General features: G+C 40.3%; 1 protein-coding gene across 3 annotated transcripts; it reads left to right on the top strand.

The window, feature by feature from the left end:
• Nucleotides 1–589: 589 nt before the first annotated feature.
• On the top strand, nucleotides 590–11,434 carry LOC143009225 (tubulin-specific chaperone cofactor E-like protein). Of its 3 annotated transcripts, none has more exons than XM_076161268.1 (9): nucleotides 590–644; nucleotides 1,504–1,567; nucleotides 3,172–3,357; nucleotides 3,437–3,576; nucleotides 4,619–4,800; nucleotides 5,013–5,269; nucleotides 5,967–6,093; nucleotides 6,230–6,346; nucleotides 9,208–11,434. In XM_076161268.1, the coding sequence occupies exons 3-9, from the start codon at nucleotides 3,222–3,224 to the stop codon at nucleotides 9,551–9,553; spliced, it is 1,305 nt and encodes a 434-aa protein (XP_076017383.1). In that variant the 5' UTR covers nucleotides 590–644; nucleotides 1,504–1,567; nucleotides 3,172–3,221; the 3' UTR covers nucleotides 9,554–11,434. The 3 variants fall into 3 exon arrangements, with proteins under 3 accessions (XP_076017383.1, XP_076017385.1, XP_076017384.1); XM_076161269.1 differs by having other exon boundaries at nucleotides 595–644; nucleotides 1,507–1,567; XM_076161270.1 differs by lacking the exon at nucleotides 3,437–3,576.
• Nucleotides 11,435–16,067: the final 4,633 nt, after the last annotated feature.

The raw sequence follows: 16,067 nt of genomic DNA, 5'->3' as shown, positions 1-16,067 counted from the left end.
TCTGTCCGGGATTTAGGATGACTCACAAGTTAATTCTGGATTAGGAAGACTCTTTAGCTGCACTCTTTCCAACCAACACACCCCCATTTGAAATGTCCATGCTCAAATGAATCTAATTATTCCTAATCAAATACTTGAAAATAAAATCAGCATTCTGACCGATTGTATATGTTTTGTTCTGGTTCTTCCTTTAGATTCAAGTTTGGAATCATCCCTATACTCAAAATGTGGTGCGATGAACTCAGCCTTTTTTGGGTTTTGGTTTAATCCACTTCACTTCCAGGAAAATGGGCCTCCACCAAACTACCAAGAATCCAAAGAACAGCCAAAACAAACAAGATACCTCCTTCAGAAAGGCAAAACACCATGACTTCTCATTCTTGGATCTCTTGGGGAAAACAGCAGGCAATATATTCTTTAACATTATTACGTTCTTGAAAGAAACAGATTTAGATAAAATCCTGATTTTCTTTCTATTTTGTTTTGTTATTTCCTTCTTTATTTACAGCAGAAATCTCTTGCTTCCTACTCCAGTCCAGCTGGTGGCGGTAATGCGCCCGTTACATGGTTTGCCGACAGCTAAAAAATACGAAGAAGCAGACGAAGACGCAAACAAACAGATAACACCGAAGGTTTCCGGGGGAGTGAGTATTATTTTTTAAATGTTCTAACGTTACTAGAATCAAATAAGCAAAGCTTAACAATTTGCACTTCACACACTTTACTTTGCAAGGCTCTTACAATGACAACATTATTCAGCTTTTAAAATGTTACGTTACCCATTTAGCTGGCTAAGGTGACATTTATAATTTTGTAAACAAGTGTTCCTTACGTTGTTGTCATGGGTGGAGCAAGTCGTCGTGACTGAAGATGTAATGTTGGGTTTTTATCGTTAATTCGTTTCTGCACTGCAACATTATACAGCCTGGTCTGACGGGAGTAGTTGCCATGTTGACACTGTACAGCATTTGGCCGTTTTCCACTATTTGGTGGCCAAATTAGTCTTCCGGGAAGACTGAACCTTTTGTGAACCATTTTAATAAGAATGTCCTCACTAATCGAAAACGTCATTCAAGTGCAAGTGGGTGACATCTAGTGGGGGAAATTCAATTAACACATGGAGATGAACGTTTTGATAGTTTTCAATCTCTTAGATCGCGCACATGTTAAGTATTGATTATCTGTAACTAAATATTGCGGAAAATAAAGAACGTCAGCTGCTGTGATACTTTGAATCATGTGTTGCTGCAGTGATGCTTTTGCACCGACTGATTTATTGGTGAAAATACTAATATAAATGAATCCTAATGGGTTTATGTGCAGAGTGGGAGTGTCATTGTGCTTTGTGACAGTGTCTTTCAGTGGCAGTGGTGCAGATGCTCTAGACCGCTACATACAGTATGTGTTATATGATTGGGATGCTTCCCTAGTTTCTATGACATAGCTTCAGTCTCTTTCATGTTCTCGTTTTATTCCTTCATTAAAGTTATCATTTCCTCTCAGCAGGGAAAGAGGCATGTGAACTGACGTGTTGTCAGGCCTTCCTTTGGTCTCTGCTATATCAGAGGTAAGAATTAGGGGGTCTGTGAGATGAAAACTATCTATGACAGAAACATCAGCTACAACCTGGACACATTGCTCAGTCATTTGGCACAGGAACTGCCTCAGGTGGTCAGATTATAGGATGATCAAAACCCTTTTTTGGGAAACTGATATCGCTGATCACAGTTGAAAAGAACTGTGTGAGTTCTGAGCAACTGGATTCAGTGTGGAGGGGCAGTTTTGAGGTTGTATGTATTGATGTGACAGCAGTACATTTGGTTTTGGTATTGTGCTCTGCCAAAAATGTGTACCACGGAGAAAAGCTGGCCAGGGCTCTTGTCCATCTTACACCAGTAATGACCAAACTTAAGCCGTTCCGCAGAGGGGAGCAGGATCTTGAAAGGACAGTCTAAGAGCCCTGATGATCAGTGCTATAAATCTGCACATTCTGAGAAAGGCCAAAAGTGCACGTTTGACCAAACTGAGGTGTAACAGAAGATGAAAGTGTTTTTTCTGAGCAAATACTGCAATTTTGTATATATTTGTTTACGTTACTAAATATTTCATATTTAATATTTGATAGATTTTGCATCTTGAACATATCAGTGTGGCCATCCTGTTTACTGGATTAGAGCTTTGTCTCTTCTTGCGTCTGTTGAGTTCATAGATAGAACATTTTCATTGTCTTATGATTGATTACTGGTTTTCCAGAAAAGAAATGATACGTGGATATTTAAGAGAAACTTTCTCTGGAACGTTTTCATTTGAACTACCTTTGCAAGGATGAAGAGATATAAATTCACATTAGAATTATAAAATAGAGGCCTTCAGTGAATTGGAGATCCATCCTTTAAAAATGTTGTATTGCTGATCAAATTGTATTTTAATCTTTGCTAAAGGTACAGATGTCTTTGAGACGAGGGTCAAGAGACAGAGACAGAGAAAAGGTCGTATCAGCCAGGCAGTCTGAGCCCTCGTATTGTGTTTGAACATTTTGGCAGTGGTTGGGGCTGTAAATACAACTTAACAATCTTTCTAAAACATACTAACTAAATGAACAAAAGCACTCCCACAAATCTTAAGTGAAAAATGTTTTGTTCAATAGTGTCAAATCATAGTAATAAATGTCAATAATAGTGAGCAAAATGTTTGACATCATCCTGTAAGAACTGTATGTACCCTATGACATCATTGCAACTCCAATCTACTTTTACTCTACCTCAGGGTCTATGTGTAAAGTTAAACAACAATAGTAGTGATAAGATAGATAAGATTCTCTCTTATCTCTCTCTCCTCTTTCCCCTCTTTCTATATAAAAAATGATCTCCAAAGTATCCTACAACTGTGTGCACAATGTCATGTACAATGTCTGCTTCAATAAAAACAAATTGCAAAAAATAAAATAAAGATAAGAGAGAAGCGCAGAAGATAGCAACTACTGGAGGCCCGATTCAAAGTTGACATATGTGCATAGAAGTGGGATATAATACCAACATTTTTCCGATTCAGACTATAGATTTACTTGCCTACCTAAGCACCTCTCAAGTGTATTATGTGAGCAGGACAGAGTTGTTTTTATTACATAAAGCTACAAATAAGTAACCTCTTACTGATTTAATTGCCTTGCAGATGGTGTTGCATTGTTTCTCCCTCTGCAAACTTGCTTAGGGGCTGGAACCATGGAGTGCACTGATGAAGAAGAGATGCACACTTTTATTCAAGTAATTACTGAGAAGTACAACCTCGAAAATTTCCCCTATGCACCAGGCATGGGAGGAGTGGTGCTGCACAGCCCTTCAGGATCCCCAGTCAAAAGTGAGTCTGTCTGTGAGCCACTGTATGTATTGCAAACTGAGTTAAGGACCAAATCTAAGAGGACATATCCTGTTTGCAGATTATCTCTTCTTGCCCAGTATACTGGTGCTGGAAGATTGTGGAATCGCTAAAGCTGGTGACCGGTCACATATTGCAACTTTTTGTGCCCATGTGGTAGAGTTGGATCTATCCTACAATCAACTTAAAGACTGGGGAGAGGTGGGTGTCCTCAATAGGCATACATATTTGAAGCAATGTCTTTAATTAATGGTGGTACCACTTAAACAACCGACCAACAGTCGATCAATCGCAGCCATGGCGATATGCTCTGATAGCAGCTCAGGTCAGAGCTGCTAGGTAGAGTGCACAAAGGGTTTGGAGAGGGGTGCTGCAGTTGGTGAACAATGTTAAAGTGATATTATTGACATAAGTACAACTAAAAAGTAGTGCAGTGACCCTAACAAAACATTAAGATAATATTTAGCTTTTCTGACATTTGTTTTGCACAAATGCATTGACACAACATTGTAAAATATATAGTTTATAGTATAAATATAACAATAAAATAAATGTACCCGTGAAAGATTACCCTAAATCAAATTAGTTATATTTACTTCCATAAAAAGCTCTGGACAGGTCAGGCACTGATGTTGGATGAGAAGGCCGGCCTCACAATCGGCATTCCAATTCATCCTAAAGGTGTTCAATGTTCACTTGCAGCTGACCGGGGGAGATCTAGTAGGGCAGAAATAACTGACTTGTGGCAAAGGTGGTGTCCTATGACAGTATGACTGTGCCACTGAGCTCTTGTGTACAAAACATTCAACTGCCTTTGTCTATGGAAATGACATTGGTATGTGCTTGATGTTATGCACCTGTTACCTGTGGGTGTGGCTAAAATGCTTGAACTTTAATTAGTAGAGGTGTCAACATACTATTGGTTATAAAGTGTATGTAGAGACACATTCAGAATAATGCTCTGATCCAGTTATCTGGTATTGCAGGCTCCATTTTGTGGTTTGGATTTAATTAATAATCTTGTTTTGCGTTCTTTGTTCTTTATCCCACCACAAAGCAATTTTTGTCATTTCTAAGCTCTTAGCTAGCAGATCAAAATGATAAGTATATACCATCATGCAGTACAAGCCAATGGGAGGTTTCTTTCTCCTGTGCATTTGTTTGTTTTTTTGCAAAGCTCCAACTTGTGAAGTCCTTTTTTTTTTAGAACCTTTTTTTTCTGCAAATCTTTTTGGGTTGGCAGGTCTTCACCATTGCTTCCAACATCCCTAACCTTGTCTTCCTCAATCTGAGTATGAACCCTCTGGGTGGGACAGAGCTGGAGCCCAGTATGGCTGAGGACTTCTCCAGAGTCCAACGCCTTGTCCTCATCAATACACATGTCAGCTGGAACACTGTGCACACACTCACACAGCGTATGCCAGAGTAAGTGACATCAGCTTTTGCAATATGTTCCTTTTGGATGTGCTGTTGATGGTATCACTGTTGAAAGGCAGCAAAGGTAGACCAATGTGTCTTACTGACCAATACATATGGCTGTACTTCAAGGTACTGAATATTAGCACTGTAAACATTTGGTAGGTGTAACAAATCTGGATAAATATTTTGGTCGTACCTATATTGTTCTTTCTTTACAGGCTGGAGGAGTTGTTCTTGTGTTTAAACGGCTACAACACCGTGTCAGAATCCCAGGCATCCTGTTCGTCTTTACACCTACTGCAGATGACAGAAAACCGGCTGCAGGAATGGGCAGAAGTCAGGAAACTTGGACTCATGTACCCAAGTCTGCACACACTGGTGCTGGCTAATAACAGCCTGGGGTCTGTAGATGATAATCAAGAAACACTGCAACAACTCTTCCCTAATCTCCGCACCATCAACCTCAACAACTCAGGTACAACATTTGTGCAGGTGTGCTGTAAATCAGTGTCATCAGCTGTGACACATTTTATTGTCTGGAACGTCCAAATTTCCAGCAAACAGAGAAAACAGAGGGGCTAAATGTGTGTGAAATGTATAAGACCTTTCTCCAGATTAGAACGGCTAAAGAATCTGTGACCTCGTCTGCAGCAACAGAGACAACAAAGACAACAGGTGAAAGGTTGCTTTGAGCTGTCAGCCAGAGTGATGGGATGTGGGCTAGCTGCAACAGCCTCTGTAAGCAAACCTGCTATGCTAACCAATCTGGGGATACATTCACAGACTCGCAGAAGGCACACACAGCCCACACAGCCCACCTAGACAGGAACATAACCATACGACTGGGGGTCGTAACAGTCAACATTTTTATTGAGGGCTGTTGCGCACTGACTGCAGGTGAAATCTGAATTTAGAATTTGCAGCCAGTTATCTTTCCTTTTTGGTCAGGTTTTTATGATTAATGGGGAATTTTCTCCTTACTCCTTTAGAGTCTTGCTCATCATATTTGTCTCCCAGCTCTTCTGTCTCTTCCTCATCTCTTTAACACACTCTCTCTCTCTCCGTCTCCTACCCTTTTTATCTCTTTCACTGCCACCACTGAAAAATGTATTTGCATCCCTGTCTCCCTCATTACTTTTCTCTTGAACGTGAACTTATTGTCTGTTATTTAGGGCTTAGCAAATGGGAGGATATTGGAAGATTGAATTTTTTCCCAAAGCTGGAAGAGGTCAAGGCGATGGGAATTCCTTTGTTGCAGCTCTACAACAACCAGGAAAGACGGGACCTCCTTTTAGCACAGTGGGTCTGCACTAAGACACACACAAGGATTTATTCACACATACTATATGTACAAGAAAACACATACATTCATGTTGGTATAACCTTTGTACTTTTTTCTAATTTCATGCACGCTGAACTCTTGTTTTGCATTTAGGCTGCCATCAGTATTGGTTTTGAATGGGAGTGCAGTGTCTGATGGAGAAAGAGAGGATGCTGAGAGGTTTTTCATCAGATACTTCCAGGACTGTCCAGGACAGGAGCTTCCTGAAAGGTACTCAATATATAAGAATATATGGATTTTAGACAAATTAAGATTATTACTCTGATTATCTTTGTTCGGCAATGTGGCACTCTGCGGGGCAAAGTAGCGGGAAGTTATCGAGTCCCAAAGTTATTTAACTGAAAACAATGTGTTTTCAGATCATTTTGGACAATCAGCATTAGGACATTTGTGAAATAAGATGACTGTTATTGAACCCACTATATTTAGCTAAAAACACATTAACAACCTTGAAAGGTCAACCACTAGACGGCGGCTTAACACATCTTTACCTTAAGATAAAGGCTGGAAATAAATGACTCCCCGAACACCTTTCCAGTACTTCATTGGAAATATGGCCAAGATATAAACTCAAATTATTTCATATTAATCGTCCAAAAAATAGAACATTTTTAAGAACCATGTGTCTAATCCCACGCAAAATATGTAAACTGTTGCATAATGAAATAAAATAACCTTTTATAGATAAGGAACCCAAATCATATTAATAAAAAAGATAATAATAAAGATATAATCAATTCAAACACAACAAATCAAGGAAATACCCGGCAAAACGGACAAATGGGGAAAAAAAACAACTTAAGTAACCCAAGTCAGCACTTAAGTGGGCACACTTATTTAAGTAACAGCTTTCTGGGCAGAACATTCAGACATTTAAAATCAGTCCATGCATCTGATGTTTCGAGGATCATCTCATTCTCTGTCTTTCCAATGCACCCAATCCTTTCAAAAGAGATTTTTTTGAAAGTGATAGGTGCTCTAAAAAGCAATAAGCACCTGTCTCTAATCTTCCAAAGAATGGGTGAAAGGAAAAGTTGATACACACCGGCAGTGATGCAGTTACAGTGATCAAATCGACAAATCAACATTAGCATGATGACGAGGTAGAGCGGCAGTAAAAACACAGTGGCTGTGATGTTCCCTCGACACTTATTACTGCTGATGATTATTCTTTGATCTTCTGTGCTGGTCATACAGGGCACAGGAGAACTCTCTTGTCATCACTGTCAGTTTTCACTGTCTCACACATCTGGACACAGCTCTGACTGGGAGGTGGCTATTGATAATAATCCCTATCCGCAGCTGTGTCACATTTCCCTGTGTGGCCATGTGCTTTGGGCCTACAAACAAACAATTTGGCCACTGTGCTGACCTGTTGTGGCAAAGAGAGAGCTGAGCTTGAAAGAGAAGCGCTCTCAGGAAGGTACATTTTAATATATCGGTCTTTCATCACCCATATCTGTTGAAAGTTTAAATATATTGGTTTATGCTTAACACTAACATATCAGACTGTCCCCATTTAAACATCTTCATCCTTATGAACACAGAGAAATCTGTCGTTGATAAATATATAACATATAATGTCATTTTTGGTAGATTTGGTCAAATCATTGCCTGTACTATTCACCAGCTGTATTCCACTTAACCTGAGCAGAATGTTGGGAAGGGATTTGTGAAGGAAGGCGCAGTGCCTGACTGGGGAAACTAACCTTTGGGGGACAATGCCACCAGTCACTCCTTACTCAATGAGCTCTTTGTGCTGGGAATTCTCTGATTGGAAAACCGATACACAAGGTAGCAGGCTGTTTTTTTTTGTTTATACATCTCCCCTGTAAAGCTAAAATCTACAATTGGTTAATAAATTGTTTTACCCTGATGATACTGTAGTTGCTATCACAATCATGAAATGTCTGCTCTATTACCACATTATTTAATAGCGCATCTTCCCCAAAGATGCATTAGTCACAGTCTGGGTACTATTACAGATTCACAGTGCATATTCAGGGTTAGGAAACACCATTACTGCATTTGGATTGTTACACCATGCCAATATCCCCTGTGACTCACTTAATGTACCAGTAATATTGCTGCACTTTCTCTGATCAATTGACTCATGACTGTCCAGAATATTTCCAGAGAAGAGAAACACCTGCCATGTTCTTGTCGGTTGGTCAGTCACTCTCTCGTCTAAGGGGCTTTTTCTATAAGTGCAGGTATTAGCTAATAGTTTGACGTTTCACTTTGTTCATTTTGTATGCTCTACTTTTCCTGCATTGCCAGCATTGTTGGAAAAGACATTTGAAATGCTTAGCTGTTATCATTTGCAGCATTATTTGTGCCCTTATTCCATACTAACCAGGTTAAATGAAGCGTTTTAGTTAAAAGGCTTCTCTTAGAATAGCACTTTGTACAGGAGAATTCCCAGGGTGGGCCAAAAGTTTTGGCCTGAAACCCCAGGCCAGGGGATTTACTTTGTGGGGTAGTTTTGGGGAGGGAAAGGAAATTGCTTTGATTGGCTCAGCTGTTACTTTAGCTTTGAAAGCACAAGCCTTTTCACCTGGATTTTATTTAATCGTTCCTGAATCATTACCTGGAACATGTATTCCCCCGAGGTGGCTGAGAGCTTTCTCACGGCAAACGAGGTAGTGAACTTGCAGTGTCTTTTCCTCTTAAACAAGCACACTTGTACGTATAAAATCATTGGTTCATATGTCCTTTGGGTTAGTATGGGTCAAATGTGTATGCGCCATTTACATATTGTCCACCCTTTTTTATTCAATACTAAACACAACAAAAAACTAAAAGTCATTCTGACTGCAAATACCATCACCAAACTTGTACAGTCATTGAAATTTGTACATGTAAACCATTTTTAATCTGCACCCGAATATAAGTATGTATCAAGACACAAATTATGGTAGACAGTCTCAGTGATTGGTGATGGCTACCATGAGTACTAGATAACAAGTCAATTCTATCAGGAAATATTCAGAAATGTTAATTTTTCCAGTATTTGCATGAAAATTGAAGAGAATTATTAAGAAAAATTAAAAGTAATATTGTTCTCCCAGGTACCACTTTCTTGTATCCAAATACGGGCAACTGGCTCCACTGGCAGATGTGGACCTGACTCCTCGTTGCACCATTGTGGATGTACGCTGGGGGGACAGGGTGGAGGCTGTCAGCCTTCATCTGGAGCAGACGGTGGGAGACTTGAAGAAACAACTTAAAGCTCTCCTGCAGTTCACCACCAATGGCATCAGGCTCTTCTATATTAATAGGGAGATGTGTTCAGTAGTGGGGCCCGAGGAAATGAAGTGTGGAAGCCGTGCACTCCATTCCTATGGCATTCAGGACGGCGATGAGATACTTGTTGTACCCAGAGTCAAAGGTCGCTGCAGCTCCTCTAACTTTTGAGGAAAAGCCTTCTGCTTAACCTAACCTAAAGCTTTTTGTTTTGCCTTTTTTCCTTCATATATAAAACTTCATCTTTGAATGTCAAAGATGCTTGCTGGGTAGCAAATTCTACAATACTATAATAAACAGCAGTTATTTCATTATACACAACACCAGATTTACCATGTTGGTAAGGGCATACAGCTTCACGCAAAAATGTTCCCTCATCCATAAGCATCTTCATCATTTACATTGAATGTGTTACTATGGTATGCCCATGTTGGGTAAGCTTGGGTAAAAATGTAAAAATTAACACCTGCATTAGTAAACATTACATAATACATGAAACTACTGAGTTGATCATTAAGTCAAAATAGCAAAGTGCAATCTATCCTGCACACATTGTAGTGCTTCTGCTATTAAGAGCCTCATTCTCAGGCTTGACCTGTCACTCACAAGTCACCCCTTATTTGCTGCACACTCTCGCAGACAGCAGCAGATATGGCATCATCATTCATTTATATCTGCTAAACTTTGCCAGGTTCACTAGCATTTATTTTACCAGTCTGTTATGGTGATCACACACACAGAAAACTCGTTCTTATGATAGCACAGTTTTTCTTTGTGCCAAATGGTATTGATATTCATCTGTACCCCAGTTGTTGAGCTTTAAAGCAAAAAGTGTAAGTTTCCGTTGTTGATTTGACATGTCCTTTTAGTATTGATATTTGAGTAAGCAGTATAATGCATATGCAAAAAAAAGAAAAAATACATGAATAATGGTCATTTTTTTTTTACTTTGTTGAGATTTCGGAATAGTGTTTGTTACTAAGACACCTTTACTTCCTTACTGTCAGTCAGACCAGACTCCTCACGAGTCATAACAGTGAGTGAAATGGCACAATAGATCACAAAGCTTGGCTGGTTTACTTCAGCTCTGTTGAGAGGCCTGGAGGAAAAATAAAACCAGACTGAGGTGAGCTCAGGACTACAGCAGAGAAAATCAGAGGTGTTGGGTGTTCAGGTCACTACAGGTCTTCATGTTTTGCAACTCTCAACTAAGAAATGCTGAGGCCCAGCTTGTATGGTAACCACACACCAAATGCTGAGTCATGCCCACTTCCCCTGCATTTAGGTTGGACTGGGTTCGCCAAGAGGCTGTTGCCCTTCACCCATTCACCTCAGTCTCTCCCTTACGTCTCACCCACTCCCTGAGACTTCCATTGTATGCTGTTTCATAGGAGGAGGGATATTAAGTTTTACACTTGGTCACATTAACAATGCAATTGTCGATTTGTTTTTGTAAATTCTTTTCATTTCCTCTGGTTTATCAGTGAAGAATATTCACATGCTTATTATACTGTAGTTTGTGTACAGTGTATGTGACCCATCCCCATTTACATGCATGAGCACAAAACCAACAGATTTAACTGGAATGTAAACCTCCAATAACACAAGCATAAGATATGGCCTAAACAAAATGAAAGACATATCTTACAGTCATAGCATTTTAAGTTGTTTGTTATATTATTATTGTTATATTTAAGTATATAAATTACACAATGAGGAATATTAGTTGAATATATGCGTTTAACTCTCTGAAATAATTTTCAGCCACAGGTTCTTGAAGATTACATAGACAACTTAATTTACTGCAAAACCAATCAGAAGAAGAGTGAATATTGTAGTGCAATGACTGTCAGACTAAAAGTAGATCATCTTTATTTCTTGCTTGGTTGCATGCTGGCATTTGTGCTGTGTCCTTGGTTTAAATGCAAAAGCTTGACTATATGAATTTTGTGAAATATTGTTTTTTTATGAATTTTTAAAATGTTCTTTTCAGAACATGAAGCTTGTGTACTTTCGTGCTCAGCAGAATTAAAAAGGTAAAGTATACTAATATTTTGAGTGAAGTTGTTTTGCGTTCTTGTTTCAGTAGATGGATGATTTTTGCCATCCTGAACTCTGCGTACAAACCACTGCCATGTTCTCACAACCTCCAGCAGCCGTGGCTTCCTGTAGTTTTCAATCTACTTGTACCTCATATTATATCCCTATATTTGCTTCAATAAAAGCAAATAGTGAAAAAAAAAAAAAGAAGGGGCAGTAAGTGGATGACATCATTGAGAAGGTGGGACTGGAGGCATTCTCCATAGTCAAAGTCAGCTTGGGTCCGGTGCCATTTCCCTCTGGCCTTAAGGAAGCAATCAACCCAGTGGCGAATCATCTTGCCCTTGTCCCACACACCAGTGGAGCTTCAGCCCTGGTTATTGCTGCAACCACCCTAGCTCCACTTTCCAGAAAGAAAGAAGTTTTGCTCCACACACATTATTATTTCTGATAACAGACCTGGGAAACACCATTTTTTTGGTGGTGAGTTTAGCTGTTATAACTTATATTCCTCAGCAGGAAGTGGGTATTCTGATCTGCGCTTGATGTGCCCCATTGCATTATGAAGTAAGATTGAGGGCAGGGGGTGTTGAACAGGGCCCATTGTGTCCGAGGTGGAGGAGTCATTGTGGTAAAATGGCTTATGTTACTGGAAGGAGGTTTGCCATTGTAAATGTGGAGGGAGAGCAGAGGAAAGCCAACATTTGGGCATTAGAGGGAAGGCCTGAGGGTTGAATGAGTGTGGCCTCTCTATGGATTAGATGACGGCGAAACAAAGCTCACCAGGAATCCAGTTCAGGACCTCTTTGTGAGGGTCAAGCTTGATGGATTCCCCCAAACTTGTGATGCTGTTTACCCTGTGCCCACACAATACCCTCCTGTTGCACAGACTCTTTGATGTGAGTCCTTGAAAAAGACTTTTACAGTTATGTGGCATGATCATTGTGGTCAACACAATGATCACAAAACAAGGAAAAGCTTACTGACACTTGGCTTTAAAAAAAATGTCTTTGTATGTCTAGGCGGCTATTCACAAAAGTTTGTTGGCTGCGAGAGGCTAAGACGGGGAGGTCTGTCAGACGCGCTATTTCTTGTTCCGGAGACATCATTGCATTTCTACTCTCTTCCTTGGCAGGAAACACTACCCGGATCCACCCTCTTAGGACATCACCTATTCTGTCCTAGCTCTTCTGATGCACTTACCTGTTTTCTAATTTGTCCTTTCTAATTTGTCCTTTTTTCTCATTCATCTTGGTACCTAACTTATTGCACTACTCTAGCTCTAGTTATGCTCTTAGCTGTTGGTTTTGGAAGGAAATGCGCTTACGATTTCTTGTGACCTGAAGTTCTTTTATCTACCTTTGTTGAACGCACTTATTGGAAGTCGCTTTGGATAAAAGCGTCTGCTAAATGACCGTAATGTAACGTAATGTAATGCATGACAGAAAAAAGACAAAGTCGCAGTAGGAATATCTGTTGGCTTTGAAGCCACCCTTCAAACCAACTGCTGTAGAATAAAAAACATCTGTAAAAACAAAAGTATTGACTGAGGAAGCCACCTTAAAAATAGTTTGAAAACAGTTTTGAGAGCACAGATTGCGGCCTGTTCACATCTTGGGCAAGCAGCCATCTATCTCGTACTGTATTTGGAAAGGGATTAAATATAGGAGGGATATATTTATAGGAGTTTAATTAATAATAAAAAAAAAATAGAATATGCTGTGTTATGGCTCGCCAAAGCTATACACCTCCCTGGATTTAAATGGTTTCATTACCGGTGGTATGTCTGTCCCCATAATAGGTCAGGTCCTTCTCAAGGAGCGTGAATGGGTCCTTCACCAGTTGAAGCTGTATGGGAGAGTGGCAAAGAGAAAGCAACTGTTAAAAAACCTCGACTGGAGTTCACCCAAAGGCATGTGGGAGACTCCAAGGTCAAATGCAGTGTGATTGCAGGGCAGCACATGTAGACTGCAGTGTTTTCATTCACAACACAGCCTTACAGACATTACCCTGGAATGACACATGGTTTTGAGGTGGGACACAGATTTCCCTGAATAGCGATCCCTGCTCCAATTCACACATGACCCCATGCAGGAAGCATCCCTAGACATTTTAGACGTGTGACTGAGGCTTTAGTCAATGGGTAAGTGGGGTTCATGACCTCTTCATCATCTGCATTTCCTAAAACCCGAATCTCAGCGCAGGAAGCTACTAGGTCTACTAGAGCCAGTGATTTTTTTGTCCCTCTTTTTGTGATGCCCTCTTTCACAGGTTGCTTAAGAGAATGTGTGGATTTACACAACAAGACATGGTCAGTATAAAAGACGGCTCCACAGAGAGGCTTTCCACTGGTTAATGGGAGCTTGGGGCCTGCCCTCAGTCCCAAGCCTTTCACACGTCTTGCTCCATGCCTCTCCAATTACGATTACTGTCTTTCTGTAACAAAGAACCCAACTGACTGCCCTCTCCTTCCCAGACCCTATCAGTATGGACCCACCTGAGATTTCCCCAACTCTATCTCCTTAAGATCTATGGAAATGAAATGCCTTGTATAACCCCTTAAATGAGGCTGCTCCTAATTTGAAAAAAAGAGGGTGTGTAGTGCACAGTGACTCATGTTAATGCTGTAACTCTAGCTATCACAGAGCTTTAAAAGCTAGTCTTCAGACTGATGTTTTCTCTCTCTCTCTGTCTCTCTCTCTCTCTCTCTCTCTCTCTCTCTCTCTCTCTCTCTCTCTCTCTGTTTCCAAGATAGCCCCAAGTGAGATTTGGTTTGTTTCAGTGCTCACAGCTTTATCTATACTGTCCAGAAATTGAGCCCTAATTAAAAATATCTTTTCAATGGTCTTTTGTTTAGAGGTGTTCCCGTGACAGTCAGATACCAAGTGAAACATTAAAAGTTCACTCATAGCTCACACCTCTGCCAAGGCCCAAAGGCCCACTTTTTTTGGTTTTGTTGCTAACTGTCTATTATGGTATAATTATCAACATCAGACAGGCACTACATAGCCAACCTTTGCCACACCTACTACACAGGAAGAGAAACATGCAAGACACGCAAGGACGCTCCAAAAAACAAAACTCAACTAGATAAAAATGCAATATTATTTGTAACCTGCTAACTCTGTATCTGTATGTTACTGGGGACTATGCTGTGAGTGTGTGGTGGCTAAGTCCAGGTGTGCACCCCTTGAAATAGTTTGTGCAAGTGAATTTGGGATATATTGTAAATGGAATGAAAATATTGTGTAAACAGGAACAAAAAAACATGCAGGAAAAGTATCTACAATTGTGTGTGTGTGTGTGTGTGTGTGTGTGTGTGTGTCTGTGTGTGTGTGTGTGTGCGCGCGTGCGTGTGCGTGCGTGCGTGTGCGTGCGTGCGTGCGTGCGTGGTGATCTCACAGGTGTATGCTGCTGCCTGCAGTCTGTAACAGGAGCTCTGTGTCTCGCTGTGATGTTTTGTGGTGTCTTTCTTCAGGAGCTCACAGTGAAGTCCACGTAGAGGCCCTGACCTTAAATGATTGCTCAGTTGTTGTTTTCTCGAATACCAATGACTGCTGCATGACTTTGCATTTGTTTCCTAACGGAAACACATTTGTTTGGAATGTCCTTTCAGAATGTGTCTCTGACTTTAATAAGAGATTCTTAATTTTGTTTTGTCACAAAGTGACCACTTTGTTTGCCATGACATTTTACCACCATGCTGAATACAAAAAACGACACCATTTATTTTGTATTTGTGTGTGTTTTTGGTGCGCTGTGTATCTATCGCTCCTCCTGGTAGAGCTTGTCCCAAAATGATTTCTTGTTATTCTTATTGATTTTTAATTTTCTTTATACATACTGTTAATATTCATTTGAATATTAGGAGACTTTTCCCGTAAATTATCTTAATAGAGCTAGGTGTCTTACTATAATCCACAAATAATAACTCTTTCAGATACATGGTTAAATAACAAAATACAACTAGACTTGCAAGCCAGTATGAAGTGGTCCTGCACAATCAGCAAACCATGGCATGTCCGCACAGGGCCAGTTGTAAAGGAATAGCCTTTCAGGTGAACAGAATAATCTTTTGTTGCATATTTTCGCTTTCTTCACATCTTAAATACTTGGTTTTATAGAGAAGCCTCCAAGATAAATAAGGGAGGTGAGTAGACCCTCTGGAGTGCTTTCCTCTGTGCTACTGTGCAACTGGCAAACGAAACATAGATGCAGTAAGTCAGTAAGCTCTCGATGGAGCAGCTGCAGAAGGACAGTTTACAGGAAACAGTTTAGAGGTGAGGTGTTTTTTCCTTAGTAGAGTCTCTGCTGTGCCTTTTTCACCAGCATTGTGGTGTTCACGCTCTAGGTCAGGTCCTCCTCTATAGGCAGCAGGATCAGGGCCAACATGGAAAGTTGGTAAATCTGCCTCTCCCGCAGACCTGTTTAATTCACCTTCCTAAACCATGTCTCAAGCTCTTTGGTTCTCTGGATCATAAGCAGGCTTTTTGAGTCTGCAGTTGAAGATCTTCCCATGGCTCTTGGGTAGCTGCTCTGTAATGAACGCGATGGTGGCTCTGGCCAATAAGAATCTGAACGTGTCCACTACTATCATCTTGAACACTAGAGACCTTGATGACCTACTCAAAATCCACCTTGTGCC

Source organism: Genypterus blacodes, unplaced genomic scaffold, assembly GCF_046128005.1.
Source record: "Genypterus blacodes isolate CSIRO-AG114 ecotype Tasmania unplaced genomic scaffold, CSIRO-AGI_Gbla_v1 ptg000111l_1, whole genome shotgun sequence".
Lineage (NCBI taxonomy): Eukaryota > Metazoa > Chordata > Actinopteri > Ophidiiformes > Ophidiidae > Genypterus > Genypterus blacodes.
Note: the sequence above shows the minus strand (reverse complement) of the source record. Positions and strands in the feature narration are given on the sequence as shown.

Coding starts and splice junctions, on each gene's coding strand:
- LOC143009225 (XM_076161268.1), top strand. CDS start 3,222: ATGGAGTGCACTGATGAAGAAGAGATGCACACTTTTATTCAAGTAATT. Junction 3,358..3,436: donor TTCAGGATCCCCAGTCAAAA/GTGAGTCTGTCT, acceptor TCCTGTTTGCAG/ATTATCTCTTCTTGCCCAGT. Junction 3,577..4,618: donor AACTTAAAGACTGGGGAGAG/GTGGGTGTCCTC, acceptor TTGGGTTGGCAG/GTCTTCACCATTGCTTCCAA.